General features: G+C 49.8%; 2 protein-coding genes and 1 long non-coding RNA gene across 8 annotated transcripts; 1 reads left to right on the top strand and 2 right to left on the bottom strand.

Annotated features, from left to right (window-relative positions):
- Positions 1-2,894: 2,894 nt before the first annotated feature.
- Positions 2,895-8,550, bottom strand: LOC148005764 (uncharacterized). Its single transcript, XR_015620851.1, has 3 exons — positions 5,037-8,550; positions 4,693-4,926; positions 2,895-4,576 (listed from the first exon to the last, which is right to left on the bottom strand). It is a non-coding gene; the product is annotated as an uncharacterized LOC148005764 (long non-coding RNA).
- Positions 6,820-13,461, top strand: Ca9 (carbonic anhydrase 9). Of its 2 annotated transcripts, NM_001107956.1 has the most exon segments (11): positions 6,820-7,208; positions 8,128-8,157; positions 8,406-8,576; positions 8,680-8,822; positions 8,905-8,997; positions 10,136-10,202; positions 11,479-11,636; positions 11,773-11,908; positions 12,042-12,068; positions 12,488-12,569; positions 12,684-13,461. In NM_001107956.1, coding segments are annotated over 11 exon segments (1,314 nt in total). In that variant the 5' UTR covers positions 6,820-6,868; the 3' UTR covers positions 12,751-13,461.
- A 1,058-nt stretch (positions 13,462-14,519) lies between these two features.
- On the bottom strand, positions 14,520-23,530 carry Tpm2 (tropomyosin 2). Of its 5 annotated transcripts, none has more exons than XR_015619978.1 (9): positions 23,245-23,467; positions 22,647-22,772; positions 19,574-19,707; positions 19,353-19,470; positions 19,191-19,261; positions 18,594-19,036; positions 18,357-18,419; positions 18,167-18,236; positions 14,520-14,674 (listed from the first exon to the last, which is right to left on the bottom strand). XR_015619978.1 is itself a non-coding variant. In NM_001024345.2 (9 exons), the coding sequence occupies exons 1-9, from the start codon at positions 23,356-23,358 to the stop codon at positions 14,592-14,594; spliced, it is 855 nt and encodes a 284-aa protein (NP_001019516.1). In that variant the 5' UTR covers positions 23,359-23,530; the 3' UTR covers positions 14,520-14,591. The 5 variants fall into 5 exon arrangements, 4 of the variants coding, with proteins under 4 accessions (NP_001019516.1, XP_087406612.1, XP_087406614.1 ...); NM_001024345.2 differs by having other exon boundaries at positions 18,961-19,036; positions 23,245-23,530; XM_087550486.1 differs by having other exon boundaries at positions 18,594-18,669.

Genomic DNA, 23,530 nt, shown 5'->3' on the forward strand with positions numbered 1-23,530 from the left:
GTGCCTACTAGGTCCTGAGCCCATTCCAGACAGTAAAGCGAGTCTTGGCCAGTCATTCCCAGTGCTTTCACTAACTATGAACAAAGCTTTGGACAAAAGTGTGTAAAATTTTTTTCTTCGTTTTATTTTCTTTTTTATCTATTTATCTATTTATCTATTTTATCTTCATTTTATTTTCTGCCATCGTTGAGATAGGGTCCTGTAATGTAGGCTGGTCTTGAACTGTGTTTGAGCATGACCTTGATTATATCTTCCCACCTCCAGCTTCCAAGTGCTGAGATTAGTCTCACACCATCATATCCATCTTATGAAGTGCTGGGATGGAACCCACCCACACGAGGCAAGTACTTTGTGGTCTACATCCCTAGTCGTGATTTTTTTTTTTTTTTCATTTCATACTGATCTAAGCTTGACCACCAAGTAGTTTCCAGTGAGTCAGTGATGTAGTTTGGGTTTCTCTCTCTCTCTCTCTCTCTCTCTCTCTCTCTCAATACATCCCAACCTCAGCTTCCCTCAGTCCCTCTCCCCACCTTTTCCTTCCCCAGTTCCAATACAAGGCAAAGGCTTTGCTGTGCTAATTGCATTACCTTATTAAAAAGAGAATGCTCTAAGTTTTCCTTAGGACTTTGAGGAATGGAGCTGGAGTCATGGACAGTGTGGTCACTTAGTGTGGGTGTTGGGAATCTCCCTGGAGCCAGCAGAGTCACTGGCAGTTGTGGCTACCTGAGGTGGGTGCTGGGAATCAAATCTGGGTCTTCCAGGAAAGCAGGGAGCACTCTTAACTGCCTAGCCATCTCTCATACAGATACACACACAATTCTAAAATAATAAAAGTAAATACGTTTAAATAGGGGTAGGGGCTGAGAAGATAGTTTATTGACTAAGAGTGCTGGCTACTACTCTTCCAGAGGACCCACTTCAGTTCCTATACGGTGGCCTACAGTCATCCCCAACTCCAGTTCCAGGGGATCAGATACCCACTTCTGACCTTGTCCGTAGGCACCAGACATACACATGATACACAAGCTTACACATAGGCAAAACACACACACACACACACTCACACACTCACACACACATACACACACACTCACACACAATTATAATTATATATAATTTTTAAATATAAAAAAGGTCTAAAAACTATCAAAATGGGAAAACACTGCTAGTGAGTAAAATGCCAAGAGAGAAAGCAAAGGGGACCCACAGAGCTGCTTATGCAATGGGATTCCCCCTGCACAGAAACGAACATAGAAGACTGGAAAGCTAAGCTCTCGAAACCTAATTGTGGTTTTTAATCTCTGGGTGATGTGACTGAAGATAACTGGACAAATGGGTGTCTCCCTGCACCAGACAGTGGAATGCTGACATTAGGGGTCTACAAAAGAACAGGACAAGTGGGGAGATATTTTAAATTCCCCAAGACTCTCGTGCATCTCCCCACATTTCCTGCCTTGAGCATGTGCTATTTTTGTAACTATAAAACACATGTCATATTGGAAAACTAACTGTAAGAAACATTAGACCGAGTTTGGGCTCTTAGGAATCTGGGCCCCCAGCCAAGAAGCAGGGGACTGCCAGGGTTCTAAGCTCCCTCCGGCTCTGACATTCTAAGAATTCTAAAAATGTTAAAATGCTTCACGTAGACAAGAGAAAGACAACCTGAAAGCCTTGGAGAAAAGGGGCATTTGGACCAGACTGTTTCTTCAGTTTGGACTTCAAGAAAACTGGTGACACAGTCTCAGGAGAAATGGAGAAAGCATGGCCTGGTGTCTTACATCTATAATCCCAGTGTATGGAAAGCTGAGGCAGGAGGACTGCTGCAAGTTGGAGGCCAGCCTGGGCCATGTAGTGAGACCCTGTCTCAAAAAATCAAACCAAAGGAGAAGCGAATGAAGGACTGTCTGTAGAGCTCAGGTGTGGACAAGCACGGATAATGACACATGGATCGAGTAAGCCTGAACCGGAAGAACAGAACAGGTCTGGAGACCTGGCTCAGAGGTGAAAGGCACTGACTGCTCCTGCAAAGGACCCGGGACCCCGGCTCAGTTCCTATCACCCACAAAGCCACTTGTGGCGCGCCCACACACACACACACACACACACACACACACACACACACACAAATGGAAGAATTGAAGAATAAGGGGGAGGTGGTAGTGGTCAACCCCTGGGGCACAATTGGTCTTGGGTATGTTTGAGTATGTCACCAGCTTGTGAGTATTCTCTAGGAGGGTGGGAGAGGAGCTGGGAACAGAGCCCACTGTGAACTGGGCTTGGTAGCACTGTCCATTTGGTAGAAGAGGGTGAGGCTGAGGGGACACCCTGAGGACATCTTGAAATACATCCACTTTAGTTCCTCTACACTGATGGACTAAATGGTGGCTACATAATGACATGTCCATTTCTGTATCCATGGCAACCCCCAGACTTGCAAGTGTAACCTTACCTGGAAAAAGGGTTTTTCACAGGTACAACTGAGAATGATTGCTGTCATCACATTTGTTTATTGTTATTGTTACTGTATTCTGAGACAGGGTTTTACCATGTAACATGGTTACTCATATGTAACCAGGCTGACTTCAAACTCACAGAGATCTGCTTGCCTCTGCACAGCAAATGCTGGAATTAATGGTGTGCACCACCAGAATCCAGAAGTGGCAATGAGAGAGGCTTCCCTAGAGCCTCTGAGGTAACCTGGTCCTACCAGTACACTCTAAACAAAACTTTGAAATAAAATAAAAAATTCCTTTGCAATAAGACGCCTGGTTTATGGTTTGTGGTAATTTTTATGGTAGCCCTAGGAATAAGGGTGAAATGGGCTAGAATTATAGCTATGATGTTTGCTTTCTCTTCCTCCTCTTTTTTTTTTTTTTCCTTTTAATTGCTTTTTTGAGTCAGAGTTTCTCTGTGTAGACTGTCCTGGAACTCACTCTCTGTAGACCAGGCTGGCCTTGAACTCACAGAGTGCTGGGGTTAAAGGAGTGTGCCACCACCATGTGCCACCATCCCCTGCCCTGATTTTTGCTTCCAATCCATGACTAGGGAGAAGGGGGCTTTTCTCCTGCTCTACCAATGAGTAACTGCATCTTCTGCAAACCAAGTTTTAAAAACACAGAACCAAGTGACCAAAGACTTGGCTTTACACAACTGTGGAGGTGCCCTGTGCCAGGCAGGAAGTGTCCCTGTTGGTTAGATTCAGGATACAAGAACCCAGAGCTCTAACTCGTTTTAGGGTTTGGCAGTCTCCCGAGTTATAAAGGTGCGATCCAGGATCAGAGTCCACATCTCCACCCAAACCAGGGAAAAAGCTACATGGGCAGGCAGAAGACTAAGGGACACGGAACTAGAGAGAAGAACGTTTGGAAAGTCAATAAACTATAACCAAATGTTATGCCTATAAGATCTGTGCTCTGAAACACAGAGAAGCTCTGCATAGAGGAGGGAGAGCTGTATCTAGGGGGGCGGGATCATGTGCTGCCAGAGAGCAAACAAAAATCCTGACGAGACTGAAATGCTCTGAAAGGAAAATGAATACAAACTGAGATCAGCGTTGGAGAAAGGTATCCATGCAGCCCCCAAGCACTGGTTAACTGTGTGGTCCTCTTCGTTCCTGTGGCTCTCCCTCCCAGACTAAACTAGCTATTACCACAGGCTGCCTTTGACATGTCCATCCAATTCAGATATTACAATGTTTCTTCCATGGGCCAGAGTCCAAGCAAGGTTCTGAAAACAGCTTACTATTCAGACCAAGTGATGCATCAAAATGTCGTGGATGGCGCTGACCTTAGCTTCAGAAAAGCCAACAGGATTTTGTGCATACTAGGTGACCACATTCTACTCCCAGAAAGGCAGCCTAGACTCCTTGGCTGGCTGCCTTCTAAGGAGAGTACACGGAGGACAGCTTTATTCAGACATAGAAAGTTTGATGTACAGCATGACAGACAGGCAGACAACGTGAAGTACCATGAAGTGTATCATGTTAGCGTGATCACACACACCTGAAATCTCAGTACACAGGAGAAGGGCAAGATTAGTTAGGGTTTGAGGCTACAGAGTGAGTTCCAGGCTTGGACTACATAGTGAGACCATGTCCCAAACAGCAACAAATGGGGCCTTAGGAGGTGTCATTGTGGTTTGTGATTGACAATGATTTATTTATTTATTTTATGTATGTGAGTACACTGTAGCTGTCTTCAGACACACCAGAAGAAGGCATCGGATCAGATCACAGATGATTCTAAGCCACCATGTGGTTGCTGGGAATTGAACTCAGGACCTCTGGAAGAGCAGTCGGTGCTCTTAACCGCTGAGTCATCTCTCCAGCCCCCCTGTCAAGTACTCTTATCTTAGGATACCATTACACACGCACATACACATACACATACACACATGCATACACACACATACATACACACATATATACACACATACACACATACATACACATATACACACGTACACACACATGCAATTAATAATTAAACTCCAAAGAAAAGAAAAAAGCTTCCTGGAAAAATTGCCTGGGAGCTGAGTCAAAGAATAGAAGGGGTTTAGAAAAGTAAGATAATGAAAACTTTTTTTTTTCTTCCTTTTTCTTTTTTTCGGAGCTGGGGACCGAACCCAGGGCCTTGCGCTTCCTAGGCAAGCGCTCTACCACTGAGCTAAATCCCCAACCCCGATAATGAAAACTTTAAACACTAAAAACCAAAGCGAAGGGCTGGGGAGATGACTCAGAGGTTAAGAGCGCTGGCTGTTCCCTGACCCCACACATGGCAGCTCACGACTGTCTGAAACATCAGCTCTGGGGATCTGACACCTTCATATAGATATAATGCAGACTAATGCACATGACATAAAAATAACCAAATTTAAACCTGGTTGAGCCTCTCAAATAAGGTTCCTTGGACCCTTCTATACTAGGCACTACATTTTTTTTTTTTTTGGTTCTTTTTTTCGGAGCTGGGGACCGAACCCAGGGCCTTGCGCTTCCTAGGCAAGCGCTCTACCACTGAGCTAAATCCCCAGCCCAGCACTACATTTTCTTTAGATCAGGAATCATCTAGAAGGCTCTCAAAGAGAAGCTCGGGTAGCAGGATACCTCAAGCCACGAGCTGGAGCCGTATATGTATGTGACAGGAATAAAAAATAACTCAGTGCTTTCAATTAACTTAGACACCCACACTGGTGCATATTCATTGAATAAAAATCTTAGATAAGGTCGTGCAATGGCCTTATTCTTTTATGACTGTTCGGGCCATTTCCTGGGAATGTGAGCTGCAGAACTGAAGGCCGTCTTGTATTCTATGCTGCATGCTGGGAGACAACAGTAGTATCGGGGAGATTTGGAGAGGTTCGGTAAATGTTCGGACAGATTGGGAGCCCCCTCATTCTCACTCTGTCCTGATTCTTACACCCGGCCTCCCTGTGAAATCCAGGGTCACAGTTGTCTCCCACGTGACCTCATATGAGGACTGGGCTCTGTCACATTCTTCAAAAGATTTCTTTTTATATCTCTTTACTTTGTGTGTGCGTGTGTGTGTGTGTGTGTGTGCACATGCATGTGCCATGGCACACATCAAAGGCAGAGGGCAACTTGTAGGAGATTATTCTTTCTTTCTACCATTTTTTTTCTGGGGTTCCAACTCAGATCATCAGATTCTGTGGCAAGTGTCCTGGCCAGCCTCTATTCAAAATGTTCCATGTCTCTTCTTTGTCCAGAACACCATTCTCCTTACTGTAATTATCAACCCCCTCCCCGCCGGGGCTTCTATCTCTGCTTCAAAGACGGAAACAGTTTTTACCCGCTTCCATATTTTCTTGAGGCAGAATTGTATTTGTCCTCAGTCGCTGGAGTGAGAGCTCCTCAGATAGGGAGACTTCATTTTCATTTCTGTATCCCTAATCCACAGTCCAGTGCCTCGCATGCCGTAGGTATTAAACAAATACAGCGTGCAGATACGAATGGCATTCTAGCCACCAAGACTGAGATTAACAAAGTCAGTTCAAAGTTTGGAGAGAAAAACGAATAGTTTAGATCTGGGAGCTTAGCTCAGTGAAGGAGTGCTTACATGGTACCAGGTCACCCTGGATTCAGTCTCCAGCACTGAAAAACAAACAAACAAAGCAAAAAACACGCACGCACACACACACACACACGTACGCACGCACGCACGCACGCACACAATCTGACCAGAACATTAGGGAGGAAAGCAAGAAACAAGACTGATTTCTTGGGTGAGGTTTTGAAAACCTGGGAGTCAGAAAAGAAAGTGGTTGTCCTTTGGCAGGCAGTGGGGGGAGCCCATCAGAGTCTCTCTCCTATGTATACTCAAACATTCATGCTCAAGTTTGCCTTCTACTTAGCTGCAAGTCCCTCAACCATAGGTTCCTCCAGTGTCTTTACCCAAGACCTGACTGGGCCAGGATATATGCATGGATTTCTTGCCACCTCAGCCCAACTCCACGGGGGCCCAGCTTCCTTCTTTCTCCTTCCCTGCCAGGGCCGGGAAACAGGCCAGGCCTAGCAGAGGCTGGCCAGGAGCTGGGTGGTGCCAGGGGGAACCTATACAGTGCCAGGTGGTGCCTTGGGTTCCAAGCTAAGCTGGTGATCCTGATAACCTTCTGCCTATGAACACACCCGCCTCTCACCCCAACCCTACCTAGTACTTGACCAGTGTCCAGGCTTTGGTATCGGGGAGGGGGCATAGGGCCAGACAGAACCTGTGGGACTTTGGCTCCATCTCTACAAAAGGGCACTGTGAGTCAGCCTGCTCCCCTCAAGGCTTGCTCCTCCCCTACCCAGCTCTTATTTCCGATGCACGTACAGCCCGTCCACACCGTGTCCTGGGACACCCCAGTCAGCTGCATGGCTTCCCTGGGCCTGAGCCCCTGGGTCCCTTTGTTGACCCCAGCCCCTACTGTGCAGCTGCTGCTGTTACTGCTGCTCCTAGTGTCCGCTCATCCCCAGAGCCTGTCCGGGATGCAGGGGGTGCCCTCCTTGGGAGAAAGTTCATCTGGGGAGGATGATCTGGGCGTGGAGGATCTGCCCAGCGAAGAGGATACACCTGGAGAGGCGGATCCACCCGGTGGGGAGGATCCACCTGAAGTTAATTCTAAAGCCAGAAAGGAGGATTCCCTCGCCTTAGAGGACCTACCGACTCCTGAGGCTCCTGAGAACAGGCAAGGTTCCCACAGGGATGAAAAAGGTAAGAGGTCATTACCTTCCAAATCTAAGCTCAGGAAAGCTCATGCCTCTCCTCCCCACACCGCAACCCTAGCAGAGATCATTCTGCAATTGGACTCTAATAGGTAGCCTTTCTCCCCTAAAGGGGGAGAAGAAAAAAGCCGAGAATAGTTGGATGGGATAAGGAAGAAAAAAGGGGGAAGCTGGAGAAGAAATAGAACTGAGGAGTGGACAGAGGTTTGAAAATAAGTGTGTGTGTGTGTGTGTGTGTGTGTGTGTGTGTGTGTGTGTGTGTGTGATGAGAGAGAGAGAGAGAGAGAGAGAGAGAGAGAGAGAGAGAGAGAGAGAGAGAGAGGAGATGAAAAGGGAAAAGAGAGAAGGGGGGTTCTGGAGAACACACAGGGAGCTCACAGCCATCACTCACCTATGATTTGCAGTGTGGGAAGAAGCAATTGACAAGTGGAGGAACTTTGGTTTGCTTTGGGACCGAGAGTGAGATAGAGTCTTGTTGTGTCGCTCGGATTGGCTTGCCTTGAACTGTTTTCTACCATTTACCTGCCTCTACCTCCGAGTTCTGAGATTACAGGTCCGTGTGCCACTGTGCTTGGGCTCTAAGCCAGGAACTTTAGAAAGGAAAGAGGGATAAGCGGGAAGGTGGGTGAGTAAAGGAAAAGGAAGGATGATTTGAGTTTCAAACTGAAGCCACGCTACAGACTCTAGTTTGCAAACTATCAGTAGGTCCACTGATGGCTCCTCCTCCGGTGGCCGAGTCACGGTTGATGGTAATCCAATGTAGACTTGCTACATTCCTTTGTATTACCTGTAAGACATCCGGGTCTGTGAGACCCCCTTGTCGGAGCGGGAGGGAATCTTTTTCTTTCTGGGCACTCGGTAGGGACTGGGCTGTAAGGGTGGCTTATTAATTCTTCTCATTTATGCAGGGGGTGGCCACAGTCTTTGGAGCTATGGAGGTAAGACACCACCGGCTACACAGACCCTATCTGGGAGCTCAGCCCTGGTGATCCGCCACACCAACATTCCCAGTATTAGCTCTAGACTGGACCCAGGTCCTCGCTCTACCACCACCACCCCTCCCCGCCTTCCTGCCGCCCCCCTTATCCCTAACCCCGCCTCCAAGCGTCCTGACTCCACCCCTCACTCATCCTAACGGTTCCCGGCCAAATCGCCAGACTTCTTGCACCTTTTCCTCTCATCCCAGGCACCCTACTCTGGCCCCAGGTGTCCCCAGCCTGTGCTGGCCGCTTTCAGTCCCCTGTGGACATTCGTCTGGAGCTCACCTCATTCTGCCGCACTCTGCAACCCCTGGAACTACTGGGTTATGAGCTCCAGTCTCTCCCGGAACTGAGCCTGTGCAACAATGGCCACACTGGTGAGGTGTCTGGGGCGGGACCTATGGAGGGGAGTGGCAGTCAAACTATGCTTTGGAGCTGCTCACCGGTAGGTAGACATCTCACTTGCCACTCCCCACGCAGTACAGCTGACTCTGCCGCCCGGGCTGAAGATGGTTCTGGGACCTGGGCAGGAATACCGGGCCCTGCAGTTGCATCTACACTGGGGAACTTCAGATCACCCAGGCTCAGAACACACAGTCAATGGCCACCGGTTCCCTGCTGAGGTGGGCACTGGGCTATCCCAAGAGGAACAAAGAGAGTGTGATCAGAGGTCTGGCGGCTATCTGATCCTTATGTCCTTTCTAGATCCATGTGGTTCACCTCAGTACAGCCTTCTCAGAACTTCATGAAGCCTTGGGACGCCCAGGAGGCCTGGCGGTTTTGGCTGCCTTTCTGCAGGTACCCCACTTTGACATCCACATCCTGTGGGTTCATGCATCTCGCCAGCAGAGACACCATTCCAGTACAAGCTCACGCTGGTCAATTAGCTGTCCGCCCCATTCAAGCCTTTGTCCATTCATCTAAGGCACCAGCCGGGAACCAGGAAGCAGACTACCAGAAAGTTCCCTTTAGGAGGAAGGCTGGCTTGACAGTCATAAGTGAAGAACACTAGAAACAATGGCCACAGACCTTCCCTGGTGGGAAACAAGGAGGAATACTGCACAGAGAGAGGACAGCATGAGCAAAGCTAGAGTGGGGACCAGTCAGGGAGTGCCACATGCACTCATTTCCCCTCCATGAAGTGCAGTATTCAGTGACCTCTTTGTACCTGTAGTAATCAAGAATACCACATGCCACGGTAGGAGGAGGCCAGGAAGTGAGAACACCTATAAGACTCACCAGTGTGACGTTCACAGCACAAAGTTCAGAGGCCTCGGGAGCTGCGTGCACGCATGAGTTATTAAAGTGAACACAGAGGTAACACAAGTACAAAATACATGATGGTTTTCTTCAGGAAACCATGATGCACGCACACCATGACGCACATGCACTCTCTCTCTCTCTCTCTCTCTCTCTCTCTCTCTCTCTCTCTCTCTGTGTGTGTGTGTGTGTGTGTGTGTGTGTGTGTGTGTGTGTGAACAATGAAACTATGGAAATTAGCAGGGCCTAGATGGAGAGGGGCTGGGCAGCCTAGGAGACTTTCTCCTTCAGTTTGCCATTGCTAGTTCATTTGCAAAGCAAAAGTAGGGGCTGGGGATTTAGCTCAGTGGTAGAGGCTTACCTAGGAAGCGCAAGGCCCTGGGTTCGGTCCCCAGCTCCAAAAAAAAAAAAAAAAAAAAAAAAAAAAAGCAAAGCAAAAGTAATAGAATTCGAATAAGATTGTATATTTCCAGGATTGGGGATTTAGCTCAGTGGTAGAGTGCTTGCCTAGCAAGCGCAAGGCCCTGGGTTCGGTCCCCAGCTCCGAAAAAAAGAAAAAAAAAAAAGATTGTATATTTCCCAGCATTCTTAGAGGTGAGGAATGGGGAAAGACTATGGGAACCCCTCATGGTGTTCAGGCCTCCGGCTACAGTCCTAGAAATGTCTACCCCTGCAGGAGAGTCCAGAAGAAAACAGTGCCTACGAACAGTTGCTGTCCCACTTGGAAGAAATCGCAGAGGAAGGTTAGTTGGTGGCTTGCCCAGTGGACATATATGGAAGGAGCTGAGGGTGAGCTGGCTCGGAGACTGGTGACAACTAAACTAACGAGAGACACATGGGGGTAGGGAAACCACTGTCCACTGTCCGTGAGAAGTCAAAGCCAAACTGAACATGAAATTATTCAAAGCAAGCTAAGTTGAGCCTGGCCATGGCGGCCTACGAGGTCTACACAGTGAGTTCCAGGCCAGTCAGGGCTAAATAGTAAGACCTGGTCTCAAAAACAAAAACAAACAAAGCAAAATAGAGAAAAACGAGCCAAAGAAAATGTTTAAAACTTTTAGGACTAAGTACGGAAAGCTAAACTTTTTTTTTTTTTTTGGAGAACTTTCTGTCTATCATTTATAAAATATTTTCTATTTATGAGTGTTTTAGAGCAGGGCATGCTGGTGCATGCTGATAATACCATCTTTTGGGAGATTAGCTACTTACCAAGCCAGCATAGGTTACCAGAGATTATGTCTTCATATAGACTAGGGCTAGGGCTGGAGAGATGGCTCAGCGGTTAAGAGCACCGACTGCTCTTCCAGAGGTCTTGAGTTCAAATCCCAGCAACTACATGGTGGCTCACAACCATCTGTAATGGGATCTGATGCCCTCTTCTGGTGTGTCTGAAAAGAGCTACAGTGCACTCATAGTGCACATTAAATAAATAATACTTAAAAAAAAAAAAAAAAGACAAGGGCTGTAGCTCTGAATAGAGCAAGAACATAGCACGCATGAAGCCTTAGGTCCAGAGTGCACAAACACTTCAGTTGAAAAGCTCGCTCCCTTCCCAGTAACTGAGTCATTTTAAATCTCACTTTACTAGACTTTTAGGTGTGTTGATAAACTGGAACTCATAGAACTTCTGTGTCTGTTTCTTATTGTTGCAAATATTATATATATATATTTGCAAGTTATTCTACTCATATGTGTACTCACGAGAGTGTGCTCACTAGATAGAATAAAGGCCCCCACCAATATATTGGCTATATCCCAATTCCATTTTATTCCAGTCTGGGCTTAAGTCAGCAGTCCTGCCTGGTATAGTTGTGTATTCGGATGATCAAAGGTGCCAAAGGAGGGCTTACGAGCTTTTTTCTTGAGGCTGGAGAGATGGCCTCCTCTAATGTCCAAAGCCCTTTACTTCCTTTATGCATTAACCACACATAGTGAGAAGCAGCGAAACTATGCTTGTCCCGGAAGCTTCTGAGTTGGGGGTGATCTAGGTGAGACCCCAACAGAGACCCTGTCCTGTAGGCTCCAAGATTGAGATCCCAGGTTTGGATGTATCTGCACTGTTGCCCTCGGACCTCAGTCGCTACTACCGATATGAAGGGTCTCTGACCACACCTCCCTGCAGCCAGGGTGTCATCTGGACTGTGTTCAATGAGACAGTGAAGCTGAGTGCTAAGCAGGTAAGAGTGGGCGTTGGAAAACAGGAATGTGGAAAGAAATGAGGGAAGAGGCCATGCAGTAAAGATAGACAGAGGGTCGGGGACCCCTGTTTCTTTTTGTCTTGAGCCTGTATTATCTATTAACCCCCTTCCCCAGCTCCATACGCTCTCCGTTTCCCTGTGGGGACTTCGTGATTCTCGACTACAACTGAACTTCCGAGCCACACAACCTTTGAATGGGCGAACGATTGAGGCTTCCTTCCCTGCTGTAGCGGACAGCAGCCCTGAGCCAGGTGCCCAGTTATCTCATAGCCCATGTTGTCACAACCCAGCTATGGGTCCCACCTCTTCCTGTGTCTTCCTTTGTACCAGTCTGTCACAGGTACTCATGGGCCCCGGTTCTAAAGACTTCTTTTATCTTTTCAGTTCATGTGAATTCCTGCCTCTCTGCTGGTGAGTCTGGGTCCCTCTTGTTCCCGATGCCGGTGCGGGGAGCGGGCATGGGAGCACACCCTTTTAGTATTTTAGCGCAGGAGCTAGTCTTTACTATCTTATAGAATAAATTTCATCCTCAAATCAGTGTGATAGGTCAGGTAAGAGACCTGTACCTCTCTGGCTTAGCTGTCAGAATGAGACTCCAGAAATCTGCGAGCCCCTCCCCCAGCACGCCTGTCACCTAGCTGCTAGGAGTGAGAACAGTGCTTGCTTTCCCCTTCTCCCTGCCGGTGTCATCCTCCAGATGGCCTGTTCTGGAGACCAAAGCCCTGAGGGCCGCCTGCACACTCACTGGGGAAAGGGTCAGGCAGGAGTATGGGAAGCCAGCTTGGAGGAGACCCCTGGCATCCTCTCAGGCAGCCCCTTTTCCCTTCCAGGTGACATCCTAGCCTTGGTGTTTGGCCTTCTCTTTGCTGCCACCAGCATCGCCTTCCTCCTACAGCTGAGGAGGCAGCACAGGTATCTGTGGCCCTCCCTTGGCACAGCCTTTTTTCGTATAACCCAGAATTCCAGGACTGCGAATGAGCTCTCATTCGGAGTTGGTTTTTCTGATTCTCGTTCCTTGTTCTACAGGCACAGAAGTGGGACCAAAGATGGAGTTACCTACAGCCCTGCGGAAATGACAGAAACTGGGGCCTAATGAGGAGAAGCCAGCTAAAGGAGTCTGGGAACCTTTATACAGCGGCTTCTCCGTAACCACGTAACCACGAAGAACTCATTTCCATCTTTTTTTTTTTTTTTCTTTTTTTTCTGGAGCTGGGGACCGAACCCAGGGCCTCGAGCTTGCTAAGCAAGTGCTCTACCACTGAGCTAAATCCCCAACCCCTCATTTCCATCTTTTTAACTTTCTTCCTTTCCTTAAACGATGGCGATAAGAACTTAACAGTGAAAACAGCCAAGATTGGACTCAATTCTCACTGGGTTTTGAGGATTTTTTAAGACAGAGTTTTTCCGTGTAGCCCTGGCTGTCCTCAAACTCACTCTGTAGCCTAGGCTGGCTTTGAACTTGCCTGTGCCTTCTTAGTGCTGGGATAGAGGGTATCTACCACTACCACCACCCCACAACTCTTGCTCTTACTATGCTCTACCACTGAGGCATACACACCCCTTGATCTTAACTGTGGAGTCAGGCTGGCCTTGAACTGTGTGTGTCTAGTGGTGGAGTTTGAACCCAGGGTCTTGTTCCTACTAGACAAGTGCTCTATCACTGACCTAAACTTCCAGTCCCTTCCCTAGAGCCCTATTCTCCTGTCCCAGCCTCTTGAATGCTGGGATTACGGGCATGCGTCATCATGCCTGGCTCATCCCAATTATTTAAAGAAATATATATATATAAATCTTCCTAATAAAACTCGTGTAGTTGCCTTTATTCCTCAGATCAAAAGGATGTTATATTAATTTCTTATGGCTGCTGGGAAAACAAAACAACTTCCACAAGCTCAGGGGTGTCATGCTCCTATAACTTTTACAGTCCCAGAGCCACAGGTCTGGATGAACTTTATGACTAGGCCAGGTGGCATGGGCTGTATTCTTCCATTTTAGATGTTGCCTGTGTTCCTCCCTCCTGGCCCCTTCCCAGCATTCCTCGCTCCTGGCCCCTTCCCAGCATTCCTCGCTCCTGGCCCCTTCCCAGCATTCCTCACTCCTGGCCCCTTCCCAGCATCCCTCGCTCCTGGCCCCTTCCCAGCATTCCTCACTCCTGGCCCCTTCCCTACATTACGCTAAGTCCTTGCTTCCATTGTCACATCTCCCCCTACTGCCTCTGACCTTATCCCTACCCCCACAATCGTTTCTTTCCTCTATAGCCTCACTCTGTAGCCTGCACTGGATCAAGACTCAGTCCTTCCTAGCCTTAGTCTCCATTGTGCTGGGATTACAGGTCTGCACCATCACGCTCACTCTTCTAACCCTTGAGGACCTTGTGAATATTCTGAGCCTGACCCGTTAACCTAAGATAGCCTCCTCCATTTCAAATTCTTTGCTCAGCCAAATAAGTTCCTCTTTCTGGCTAATGTGGCATTTCCCAGGATTCCAATATGAACCTTTTTGGGACAAGCACACCTAGCAGTGTGTGTTAGGAGGTTGGCATGGCCACACCTCTAGACTTCGATTCACACTGTGTGAGTCTTTCTGGCTTTTACCCTGTTGGAGGCAAATCTGTCCATTCTTGTAGTTTTGCCTTTAGAGGTGTGTCGTGGATGGTGGCTCTGCCCTGTGGGGACTAAAGGCCGGGAGAGTTCCCACACCCTTAGAAAACCCCTTCGTGCAGCTCACTTGTTGAGCCCGGTACCCGTGCCTCACAGCTCCCATTGAAAATGGGACCCCACTACAGGAATGGAGTCAGGGTTTGCTCAGTCAGGGTCCTTCCAGCTCCACTGCCAACAAAGAAAGGCTGAAAGGGCCCTAGCATGCCAGAGACATCCGTTTATTGGCCTGAGGAGGCATCTATGTAGTCTGGTCGGCAGGTAGCAGGGCCAGCCCTTACAGGTTGTTGAGTTCCAGAAGGGTCTGGTCCAAGGTCTGGTGAATCTCCACGTTCTCTTCCTTGGCACTAGCCAAAGTCTCTGTGAGGGGAAGCAGCAGGTGAGGTGGGGGAGGGTAAACATGGACAGGTTCAGGTGACACAGACAAAAAACATGTTAGAGACACTTTATGGACCTGGGACGTGTTAGGAGACCTGGGGTGTGTTAGGAGACCTGGGGTATGTTAGGAGACCTGGGGCCTGTGGTTTATGGACCTGGGGCCTATGGTAGGGGCAGATGGGTGGATTGCCTAGACGCAAATCTTGCTCCAGGCTTCTTTTGCTCCAGGCTTCGGCTGGGGTAGTAACAATGGGATGGGGAGACCTGTATTGTAAATGGGGTGCCTTCCTTTAGAAGGTTAGGACAGTTGGAAACAAAAGGAAACACAAAGGTTCAGCCAGGAAAGGGAAGGTCAGACAGACAGAATTGGGACAGAAAACAGACCTGCAGCTGCTGTGAAAGCCCCTCTTGAAGCGATCCAATATTTTAACGACCTTCACTCCAGACCTTTCCTGACCTTCTGGCCCCCTCCCCTGACCCAGCACCCCACTTCCCTTTCAGCCATTCCCTCAGATCCTGGAACCCCAGGTTGGTGTGCAAAGGCTTGTGATGGACTGCTGAGAGGGGAGGGAAGGTGTGTACAGCTACATGCAGTGATTATCAAAGCGACAGGCTGGGAGTGCCATGCAGAAGGGTCTGTGTGAGCCACCGTGTGCTGAGGGAGGAGGGCTGACTGCGAAGGGCTGAGCAGCACAGATTGAGGGTGGCAGTAAAAGCCAGGGCCTCAGGAGTGAGCCAGTGCTTCGAGAGTGAGGAAGAGCTCTCTGGAGGAAAACAGCATGGAGACCAAGTTCAGAGTTTATTAAGTAGAGGAGGGGTGGAAGTCAGTGGACGGTGGATAGATGACAGGAGAAAGCCAGTGCCAGAGTGGGTGGCAGGGGTGGCAGGCGTGTTCCTCAGGCTGCCCTCAGACTGGCTGTGCAACATGGCCAGTTTGTGCTCCTCCTGGCTGCCCCCTCCCCTCAGAGAGAATGGAAAAAGAAGAAAGGGGCCTGCGATGGCCACAGTGGGAACTCAGAGGGAAGTGATGTCATTGAGCGCGTTGTCCAGCTCCTCGCTGATGGCCTTGTACTTCATCTTCTGTGCATAGACTTCATCTGGGGAGTCCGAAGGGGGGAGGAGGGGAGGGAGCACGGGGAGAGGAAATGGAGGAGGGAGGAGGAGAGGAAGGAGAAGATGATGAAATGGAAAACAGAATCAGAGGGGTGGACAGAGGAGAGAGGCTGGAGGACAGGCTAGAAGGCAATCAGGGCTTCCTCTCCCCGGCTCTATGCTGGCTTCTTTGTCCTCTGTACCACAACTTCTCACTCCCCCCCACCCCCTGCAGTCTCCCAGGAGCCTGTGGCAGTGCTCTGTGCAGGCAGGCCAGCATGCATAAGAGGGAAGGAAGGGTGCTGACCAGGAGGCTAAAGTCCTAACGCTGGAGATAAGATGCCTGCCTGCCTGAGAAGTTAGAAAACAGGAGACACGAGAAATAAGGAAAGTAAACGTCTATCAGAGCGAAAGGGAAAGTCCACCTTTGATAATAGGAATTATAATCCTACCACAGGCCAGAAAAATCCTGCACTGCTGATTTGCCGGGTGTAACTCAAAGCAGTATCTCCCAAGAACAGTATTGTGTAAACCCCCACATCTGATCAAATAGCGGTTGGGGATATAGCTCAGTGTCAGAGAGCTCGCCTAGCACGTGTGAGGCCTTAGGTCTTGGGTTCAATCGCCGCACTCAATTAAAAAAAAAAAAAAAAAAAAGATCAGGGCTGGAGAGATGACTCAGTGGTTAAGAGCATTGACTGTTCTAGAGGTCCTGAGTTCAAATCCCAGCAACCACATGGTGGCTTACAATCATCTGTAATGGGATCTGATGCCCTCTTCTGGTGTGTCTGAAGACAGCCACAATGTACTCATATACAAAATAAATAAATAGACCTTTAAAAAAAATTGAAAATCAAATAGTTTGGTGTAAGTCTTGGGGCTACAGACAGTTCAGTGGTAGAGCACTTGTCAAAACATGTGAGGCCTTCGGTTCCATCCCCAGCACTGGGGCGGTGTTCTCTCTAATATCACTATTGCTTTGTGCTTAGAGATGGTAATTACTACATTAGTTTATGCAAGGCCAGCAACACCAGCATTAAGGAGCTTGTGGCCTGATCCTGTAATCCCAGCATACTGGAGCCAGTATCTGCCACAAATCTGAGGCCAGCCTGGTCTACACAGTAAGACCATGCCCAGTCAAAGTCAGCAAGAACTTGGAGAGGAATCTAGAGTATGTGGGCTCTTGCTTTGTTTTGTTTTTAAACCAGGGCCTCCTGTGTGATCTACCACTGGAGCCCTCAGGAATTCAACTCAATTTTGTAGATATGTATGGTGGTGTGTGTGTGGGGTGTGTGTGTGTGTGTGTGTGTGTGTGTGTGTGTGTGTATGCTATGGTGTCTGTGTGAAGGTCAGAGGTCAGCTTTGTATTTTGGTCCTTAACTTCTACCTTGTTTGAGGCAGAGTCTTATCACCACTTCAAATGTCAGGCCAGTTGAGCTTCTAGCCATTCTCCTGTCTCCACCACCCAGTTTCTATCCTATGGTGATAGGAGTTGTTGCTGGAATTGCAGACACAGACTACTGTATCCAGCTTTTATATGACTTCTGGGTATCAGAATTCATGTCCTCAGCTTGTGGGACAAGTGCTTTACCTACTAAGATACTTCCAAGTCCAGGAATATGTTGTCTTCCCATCCCCCGACCTCTGATTTGAAAAAAAAAAAGTCAGGTGAGGCTGGAGAGATGGCTCAGTGGTTAAGAGCACTGACTGTTCTTCCAGAGGTCCTGAGTTCAATTCCCAGCAACCACATGGTGGCTCACAACCATCTGTAAGGGGATTCGATGCCCTCTTCTGGTGTGTCTGAGGACAGCTACAGTGTACTCATATGCATAAAATAAATCTTAAAAAATGTCAGGTGATGGTGACGCACACCTTTAGTCCCAGCACTCAGGAGGCAGAGGCAGGTGGATCTCTGTGAATTTGAGGACAGCCAGGTCTGTCTATACACTGAGCTTCAGGGCAACCAGGGCTACACAGAGAACCCGTCTTGAAAAAATGTATAGGTGTTTTGTCTGCATGTCTGTTCACTGTGTGCATGCCTGGCTCCCACAGAAGCCAGAAGAGTGTGTGAGATCCCTTAAAACTGGAGTTACAGAATGTGAACCACCATGTAGAATCTGGGACTTAAGCCGGGGCCCTCTGGAAGAACAGCCAGTGCTCTTAACCACTGAGCCGTCTCTGTAGCCCCCTGCTCTCTGTTTTTAACTCCAGATAATCCTCACTATTGCAAACCGAGACGCAATGTGTGGCCTTACATAACTAACTGCTTGGGCTGTGGGCTGCTCCGCCAGTCTGCAGAGCCCTGGATAACCCAACTCACTTAACAGACACTGAGATAAGGGACAGGCTGACTTGACAGGTGCTGAGGAGCATCCTTTTTACCTTCCAGGTCATCGATGGTTTTCTCCAACTTTGCCACAGATCTTTCAGCAAACTCTGCTCGGGTCTCAGCCTGAAATAAAGAAGGGATAGGAGACACAGCCAAGAAAGAGGCCTCCCCAGAGAGAGTCTCCCCTAAGTCACCCTTCTGCCTCATCCCTACCCCTCAGTTTCCCGCCGCAAGTAGTCTCACCTCCTTCAGCTTCTCCTCCAGAAGTTTGATCTCTTCTTCGTATTTGTCCTCTTTGGTGGAATACTTTAAGAGACAAACACGTGCCGTCAGTGAACCGCTTCAGTGATCCTGAAACCTTCGCAGACACTGAACCCCTCAGGCTCCGGTTGATCTTCATTAAGCACCTAGCCCTCCCTACCTAAGCCCTCCCCTCCTCTCGGCACAGCCCCTTCCTCACACGGCCCCTCCCCCCTATACCTTGTCCGCTTGGGCTTCCAGAGATTTCAAGTTGTTGGTAACAATTTTCAGCTCCTCCTCTAGGTCCCCACATTTACTGCAGGGGCGTGTGGCAGGATGGAGCGTGAGGGCACAGTGAGGTGAGACAGTGGGGTGGCGCGAGCACGGGGTGAGGGGGTGGGGTTGGGGGGAGGGGTGGCACAGTGGAGGAGGGGAGGAGGAGAAAAGAGAAGAGCAAAGTGATGAGAGTGACAGCAGGCTGTTTGGAAGCTCCGCCCCCGCCCCCTCCTACCGCAGGAGAGAGACAGTAGCCTGAGATGCTGAGCTGGGGAGGGACGTGAAGTGAGAAAAGGTGCCATTGCCTAGAAAGGCCTAGAGAGGCTACTACCTCCTCCTCTGAGGCTATCAGCGACTTGAGAGCCTGGTCCATGGTTCGAAGCTCCTCCTCCAGCTGCCTGGCTCGGCTGGGGGCAGGGGGCAGCGGGCATATATCAGAGGACAAAGCCTATTCCTGTGGCCTCTGGCCTGGGGAACTGCCTGTGCCCAGGGTCCCACCGCTGAGCCCTCAGGCCGAGTTCTATCATCCCATTCGTTCCATTCACACCCGGGTATCCCTACCTCTCAGCCACCTCGGCTCTCTCTTCAGAGCGCTCCAGCTCTCCTTCCAGGATCACCAGCTTCCTGGCCACCTGAGGGGAAGCGGGAGGGAGAAGTAGGTCAGTGGTGACCACCTGGAACTTTGGGGATTGCTGGTGACAGTGAGTGGGACAAGGCTGTCACCTCCTCGTATTTGCGGTCTGAGTCCTCAGCGATGTGCTTGGCTTCTTTCAGCTGCATCTCCTGCAGCTCCATCTTCTCCTCATCCTTCATGGCCCGGTTCTCAATGACCTTCATTCCTCTGAGAAGCAGGGACAGAAGTGCGTGTGGGACCAGTGCCACCAGAGACGGAGCCCTCCCTCTGCAGTCCCTACCCTGCCTTACTTCAGGGCCCCCTTCCCCACCTCTCGCTCTCATCAGCGGCTTTCTCAGCCTCCTCCAGCTTTTGCAAGGCTGTAGCCAGGCGCTCCTGTGCCCGATCCAACTCCTCCTCTACGAGCTGAATGCGTCGATTCAGAGAAGCCACATCTGCTTCAGCCTGTGGGTCAGAGGGTAGAGGTCAAAGGACTTTTTATGCCTTAGGATCTGTTAAAATCCAAGAACAGTACATTTCTTCTCCAGAATCTTAGCTTTCTGCTTTCTAGGTCTTCAACTTATTTTCCATATGTAAACAATCCTCTACCTTTTTACCTAGGTAAAAACCTGCTTTCCCCCACAAGCTCCATTCTCCTGAGGTGGTGCCTCTACCGGCATGATGATGGGTCGGTGGGGGTGGGGGCTAGCGATTAGGTGATTGGTCCAGGTTGCTCCCCTGAGAGCACTTCAAACGGTAACACCTCAGTTTGAGGTAGATCTGATTTCCACAAAGCAGAGTCTGATTCAGGTAAAGTGGGGAATGGGGAAAAAAATCAAGACTGTGCCGCTACTAAAAAGCAGCCAATCACAAAATCAAGTTCTGCGGTATCACCAGTTGCTAGGCAGACTTCCCAGCCAGGGACTTCAGAGGCAAGCCAGGCCTGTAAGGAACTGTGGCTGTGTGGCAAGCGGCTCCCTGCCAAGGTGACAGTGGGGTGGGGGAAGGGAGAACAACTGATGATACTCAGACTCTGAATATAGAAAGAACTTTTGGAGAAGGTCCACAGAGACCCAGGCTACCCTGAGAAAGAGATATGGGGAGGAGCAGGATTGCCCATAAAGGAAAATAACAACAGCAGTGTGGGTTTTTTTTACGTGCATTGGCTCAGAGTCAGACTGTCTGTCGTCTTAGAGCCATGGCTCAGTTACTCCACACTTGTTACATGACCTTGGGCAACACTTTTGGCCTCCCGGAGCCTCAGTTTCCTCCTTCATAAATCAGAGTTAACAGCTTCTTAGGACACGTCTGAGATAATGCACTATTAATCCACAGGACCACAGGGGAGGCCAATAACTAAACAGGTTTTCTACTCCATGCTAGACTCGCTCAACTGAGCTCTCCAAGGAGGGGTCTGGGACTCTTGTGCTATTTATTTTTATTTTAGGTGTATCAGTGTTTTGCTTGCCCGTGTGTACACTGCGTGTATGCCCAGTGCCCATACGGTTGTGAGACACTGGGAACTGAACCCAGGTATTCTTCAAGAGCAGCAAGTGCTCTTAGCCCTTGAACCTCCTCTCTAGCCCCCAACCACTTTTTTTTTAAGCTGCAGTTTGTTCTAATGATAAGCCACCTATGGGAAGAGTGACACACTCTGCAGATATAACATTCCGAATACATTGCCTGCTCAGAGTCCTCCCCGCATAAATGTCAGGTCTTGTTCTCCAAGACAAAAATGTAGAGACTCCTGTAGAGGTTTAAGACCAAAAAGAAGTACTAGACTGGGGGGGGGGTTTGCAGGGGAGGAGCCGGGCGGTAGCGCTGGGGGGTGGGGCTGGCAGAGATGGCAGCCGCTGGGCAACACTGCAGAGCAGGAGAACACATCACCATATATAGAAAGCGGTTTACAGCTTGTCCTCCAGGTGCCTTCGGTACCTGGAGTTTGGCCACCTAGAACAAGAGGCCATCACGGGCACAGGGCCCAGTGACTCAATGTGGAAACACTCTGGGGATGGCATAGGGGAGAATGGTTTTGGGGGACATTGGGGGATTGGTAGGGCAACATGTGCCAAGCCCTGGAAGTCTTGGGGTCATTATAAGACTGATACCTGCCATGTCTGTTCTTCTAAGCTATGGTTGCTGGCTGCTCTCCCACCACAGGGGGATGCCACTGTTCCCAGTAGATGAAGGGCAAACAAAAGAGAGGAGAGGAATCAAGGCATCGCCTAAATTAACGGCTGTGTTCACCACTATAAACTTGGTCCGCGTTTCCTATTTATGACTGGCAGGGCTGCCGCTTCCCCAACTGCCCCCCCCCCTCGCTCCAAGCTCCTTGGGTTTCCAGTCTTGCCTCCAGCTGCACTGAGCCTAGGTTATTTATAGAGTATCAGATGCCCAGGGTCAGCTCTGCTAGCAGCTGCAGGTCAATTCCCTCCCAAGTGCCCGAGCTCGTGGGGAACCAAAACTGGAGACTAGAGGTGAAGGAAGCCCAGCCCTGTCGGGTACGGAGAGTGGAGGATGACCAATACAAACATCCGTCTCAGGTGTTCACACCGTGGCTTACGCCGCTCACCCACTAGGCCCTCCTGACAGAGGCATCTTACATTTAAAACGAGAAACTGAGGCGAGGAATGGTGAGAGTGCAGCATCTAAAGTCACATGACCAGGCCGCATCTGAAGTCACATGGCCCGGCCGCCTGAAGATGTGAGTTGGGAATGTTGGGAAGTAGCAAAGTCTGGTTGGGGATGGGCAGAGAAACCTCAGGGTAAGCAGAGCCTGCCAGGGTGGCTGCTTTGGCAACTGTGGCCCTGTCCCTCTGCCCTGTGGCCTGGCCTGGGTTTGAGGTTGACAGCTTAATGAGGGTAAATGAGGAGCCATTAGAACCTGAGCTGAGGCTCCAGGGCAGCAGTCCTGCTGGTGCCAGAGGTCAGGGGTGGGGACTTCCTGAAGGCCCCTTAGCGCTGCAACTCAAATCAGAGGCTCATCTTTGGAGCACCTCACCTCTCCTGCCAGCTGGTTCCTCATGCTCAACCCCAGCCCCCATACACACCAAACTCAGATGCAGCCCCTCCTCTTCTTTCTCAGAGGATTAACTAAGGGGGAGGGTAAACTCTCACCTCCCACCCTTACAGTGACTCTACAATGACTCACCACTCCATCACTGCACATTCTAAGGGCTGGAACCCAAAGGAATTACAAGGCTGAGTCCTAGCGGGAAGTAGTAGGTGGTTTTGATTTACCTAGTGTCTTGGGTTACTTGTGTAAACCTGCCCTCGGTGGTGTTACAGAGAGGAAACCTGTCTGTTCTGTTGCTAAGACCTGGTCCCTTTCTCCCTTCTCTACCATGCCTGGGGCTCCTCCCCAGCGTCCTAGCGCCTTTAAACCTCCCCAAGCCCACACTCACATCGGTGGCCTTCTTCTCGGCCTGCTCCAGTTTCTCCTGGGCATCCTTCACAGACTCGGAATACTTTTCCACCTCATCCTCTGTCCCCTTCAGTTTCTTCTGGAGGGCCTGCTGCTCTTCCTCCAGCTGTGGAAGAAGGGGATTTGATCAGCCGGCTCTGGGTCAGGGCCCAGAGGAAAGGAAAGGAGACAGAAGGTCTGGAAGGCTCTGTGTGTGTGTGTGTGTGTGTGTGTGTGTGTGTGTGTGTGTGTGTGTGTGTGTGTCTGTATGTCTTGGGCCGGGGTGGGTAGGGTGGGTTCTAGGAGATACTTGGAGATTGTTGGGGGAGAATCAGGGTAAACGGGACAACCCAGTCAGTAGTGTTAGGAGGCTCTGGGAGGAGAAGGTGACAAGCCACAAAGCGCTGAGACCCATTGTAGCTTTGTAATGACAGGAGTGGTAACTGGGCACTCCCTAGGTCATGGTGGGTGGGGTGAAGGCTCTACTTAGGGCTGAGCTCTGGAGGGTCCTGTGAAGCTCAGCCCTCACACTGATGAATAGGCATTGGAGAGCCGACTCAAGGCTGGTGGTGGGCAGGGGAGGTTACACTAGGCCCCACCTGCTTGCATCGGTCTTCAGCTTGCTTCTTGTCGGCTTCGGCCTGCTCTGCGCGGTCGATGGCATTCTCCTTGTCCAGTTTCAGCATCTGCATCTTCTTCTTGATGGCGTCCATGGCTGCGGTGGGGAGTGGGCCGGCGGGCGAGCGGTGAAGAGTAGGTAGACCGGGCTAGCCGAGAGCACTGATGCACCCGGGACAGGTTAGGAGGATCAAGAGGGACTGTGATGTCCCAGCAGCGCGGGCGCCTAAAAGGCGGGGAGAAGCCGGGCGGAGCCGGGGGACCAGG

Source organism: Rattus norvegicus, chromosome 5 (assembly GCF_021556685.1).
Source record: "Rattus norvegicus strain SHRSP/BbbUtx chromosome 5, alternate assembly SHRSP_T2T, whole genome shotgun sequence".
NCBI lineage: Eukaryota > Metazoa > Chordata > Mammalia > Rodentia > Muridae > Rattus > Rattus norvegicus.

What these genes read in the sequence shown, in the direction of transcription:
- Tpm2 (NM_001024345.2), bottom strand. Translation starts at nt 23,358, where the DNA reads ATGGACGCCATCAAGAAGAAGATGCAGATGCTGAAACTGGACAAGGAG. An exon ending in GCCGCTGATGAGAGCGAGAG is followed by an intron (nt 19,471 to 19,573) that starts GTGGGGAAGGGG and finishes CCTGCTTCTCAG; the next exon opens with AGGAATGAAGGTCATTGAGA. An exon ending in TGGAGGAGAAGCTGAAGGAG is followed by an intron (nt 18,237 to 18,356) that starts GTGAGACTACTT and finishes TCTTTATTTCAG; the next exon opens with GCTGAGACCCGAGCAGAGTT.
- Ca9 (XM_087549215.1), top strand. Translation starts at nt 6,869, where the DNA reads ATGGCTTCCCTGGGCCTGAGCCCCTGGGTCCCTTTGTTGACCCCAGCC. An exon ending in TTCCCACAGGGATGAAAAAG is followed by an intron (nt 7,209 to 8,127) that starts GTAAGAGGTCAT and finishes TCATTTATGCAG; the next exon opens with GGGGTGGCCACAGTCTTTGG. An exon ending in GTGCAACAATGGCCACACTG is followed by an intron (nt 8,577 to 8,679) that starts GTGAGGTGTCTG and finishes CTCCCCACGCAG; the next exon opens with TACAGCTGACTCTGCCGCCC.